Source organism: Carlito syrichta, unplaced genomic scaffold (assembly GCF_000164805.1).
Source record: "Carlito syrichta isolate Samal-C Ts95f unplaced genomic scaffold, Tarsius_syrichta-2.0.1 Scaffold305332, whole genome shotgun sequence".
Lineage (NCBI taxonomy): Eukaryota > Metazoa > Chordata > Mammalia > Primates > Tarsiidae > Carlito > Carlito syrichta.
This window is the reverse complement of record NW_007249428.1, coordinates 681,553-684,368: the sequence shown is the minus strand read 5'-3', so window position 1 is coordinate 684,368 and position 2,816 is coordinate 681,553. Positions and strand designations below refer to the sequence as shown.

The window sequence follows — 2,816 nt, the reverse complement described above, 5'->3', positions numbered from 1 at the left end:
CCGTCCTGCGCCAAGCGGAAGCGCGCCCCCGCCTCCAGCGGCTGCTGGTCCTTCTCCCAGCTCACCTGCGGCGCGGGATTGCCCACGATCTGGCAGCTGAGCGTGGCATCTTTGCCTACCGACACCACGAAGGCCTTGGGCCGAGTCAAGAAGCGGGGTGCGCCGCTGAATGAAGAGGGCTCCATACGGGCGGCGGGGACCTGCGAGGGAGGCCTGCAAGGAAGACCTGCGAGGGAGCGGGTGGTCAGAGTTGGGGGGAGATAGGCCCCTGCCTGCGCCCACACAGCCGCTGCCTCATCCGGCACTGCCTAGAGAGCACGAGTAACCCGGGTGGGTGACGCCTCCACGAGCCCCTCTCCTCCCCTATCCCCCTCCCTGGCCCCCAGGAAGTATCTGGTCCAGAGTGCAGGTTTGCCCCTTTCTGAGCATTTGGAATGCTGCACCCCCCCTTCTAACTGGGGGAACTTCTCCCTGCCAGCAGAACGCCTGTCCCCAGCCCAGAGCTTGCCCACCTCCCAGCAGGCAGGGAGCCCTCCCTGCACAGTGGAGCTGTTTGCAACTGCTCCTACCTTCCCCTTGCTGCCCCTCACCCCACAGACCTGCCCCATGCAAGGGGAGCCAGCCAACTGCGGGTGTCCTGTCTCCTGCCCCACCACTGCCACCAGGACTTAAAGCTCCAGTTGGTCTACATGTCCCCACACCAAGACAGGGAGTCCCGTGGTGAGCACTGTCCCTTGCCTGTGTCCTCTGGCTGTGGCCTTGTGGGTCCCATACTCACCACCCCCACAGGCTCCACCCCGAGCCTCCTCTGCCAGGCAGGTCCCCTTCACTCCCCTCTTCTTCCTCGCCCCCAGGGGAACCGGCCCACAGCTGCCCTGGGCCAGATAGGCCTGGCCTTTTCTGTAGGGTCACCTAGCTCCCCTCCACACTCCTCCCTCCACCCACTCCCCCCCCATCCCAGTCAAGAGAGGAGGAGCAGTGCAGAGTCTGGGGTGTGGCAAAGTCAGCCCCATCCCCCTTGAAAGCCGGAGACCTCTAGGCTGAGACTAGCTGGGCCAGGTCAGCCAGACCCAACCCAGGGCACCTGCTGGTGACCTGGTCACTCTACAATCCTCAGCCACTGCTGACTGACTGGGCACACTACAGGGATGGGTGGATGCCTGGGTCCTCCTGGGCACCATCAGTCCAGAGGTCCTGGGGAACACTGACTTTTGCTCACCCAGACTGATTGGTCCCTGATACAAGTGGGTGACGTGAGCCTGTCCTGCCTGCAGCAGCTCTTCCATAAGGACAGTAGGCATGAGCAGACCCACCAGCACCTTCTCCCCCAGCAGACACAACCACCCCAGACTCAGAGGCCTCTGAAGGGCCCCTTGCCTGCACCCGAGCCTCTGGGACTGACACTGGGCCACCCACTGTGGGCTGAGCCTGCTGGATGCTCCCAGTTCTCCAGTGCCCAGTCCTGTGATCCAGGTAGCTAATCCCTTAATCCCCTCAGGGAGCCTGAGCCCAGAGCAGGCTGGGCACGGATGCCAGTCTGCTGACTCACCATGCAATCAGCATCTTTGTCCCCTAGCCCCTTACTCACAGCAGGGTCAGCTGATTTAGACCCTTCTGGAGATCTGCCTCTGTGGGCATCTCTCCCAGCCTCAAAGGGCTACTCTGACATCAGTTCGCCAGGTTCCCTGAATCCTGAGTACTCCCCATATTCGTGCGTCTATAGGTTCTCCAGAAGTTGGATGGAGAACTTTCTCCCCTATTCCCACCACACCCAGAGACCCAGCTGGCCTAGCCAAGGGTTCAAGGAACACACACCAGAGGGCATGCACGGGCAACCTTTCTGAACCAGGAGGACAGCAGGGAGCACCCGGTGCAGCCCAGGCTGAAGGGAGTTGACCCAGCCCTGCACAAGGGGACAGGCAGCCCCTGGGCCCTGGCAAGAGTGGATGGAGACCCTGAAGACTACCCCTGCCCAGAGCCTGCATCCCCACCACTGGTGTCTGGTGGCAGGCCACACACAGCCCACGCTGGGCAGACGTCCCCACTGGTCAGGTGGCCCAAGGCCAGAAAGGAACTTACTGAGCACCCCTCCTTCCCACATCACAGATGAGAAAGCAGAGGCCCCCAGGAAACCCATCCAGGCACCGGGACATGTGTGAAGGCCTCCTTCCCTTGCCACATTTGGGGCTGGAGGCTGCTGGACTTGTAGCCTTGTGGGTACCCAGGGGCCTCCTCAGGAGAAGAGGCCTCAAGCCCCAGCCTCCAGGAAAGCTCCTTCCTCCTTCCCATGTAGACATCTCTGTAGACCTCACCTGGGTTCTCCAGCCCTTCAGAGGCCTCACTCCAGCCCTGCGGGGGAGGGCTCAGGAGCCTCTGCAATTGCTGTGCCACCCACAGCCTTTCTCCCCTTCAGCAGCCCCTCCTCCCTAACTTGACAGAACTTTGCCACTTTCTGGTCCTCTAAGGCCCTGGGACCTTTTCTGGATAAGCCCAGATCTGTAGCCCCTCAGCTCTGCCTCTGGCTCTCCCCCTCCCTCCACCCTGGGATGGAATCCACATGGGCCTGTGACCCCACGCTCTTCCAGAATGGACTTCCAAGGGCAGCTCCCCCAGGCTACGCCTCACCTTAGACCCCACCACAGGCTTCCCGCTCTCCAGGGGAAATTCTTTCCTAGAGTCGGGTGTCAGTGCCCCGCTGGCTGTCCCCTCCGCTGAGCCAACAGGCCAGAAATAGCCCCAGCTGTCAGCGGGCGTCTATCTCAGAGAGCTGGGGGCAGGGCCAGCTAGACCCCTGGGCTGGTCTGGAGTCGGGGTCA

The 2,816-nt window shown here is 62.3% G+C and overlaps 1 protein-coding gene across 1 annotated transcript in view; it reads right to left on the bottom strand.

The window, feature by feature from the left end:
• Positions 1–185, bottom strand: part of OBSCN (obscurin, cytoskeletal calmodulin and titin-interacting RhoGEF) — a 164,159-nt gene extending 163,974 nt beyond the window's left edge. Inside the window, 1 exon segment of the mRNA XM_021714213.1 lies at positions 3–185. Coding sequence (XP_021569888.1) covers positions 3–185 — 183 coding nt within the window.
• Between the last annotated feature and the right edge of the window lie 2,631 nt (positions 186–2,816).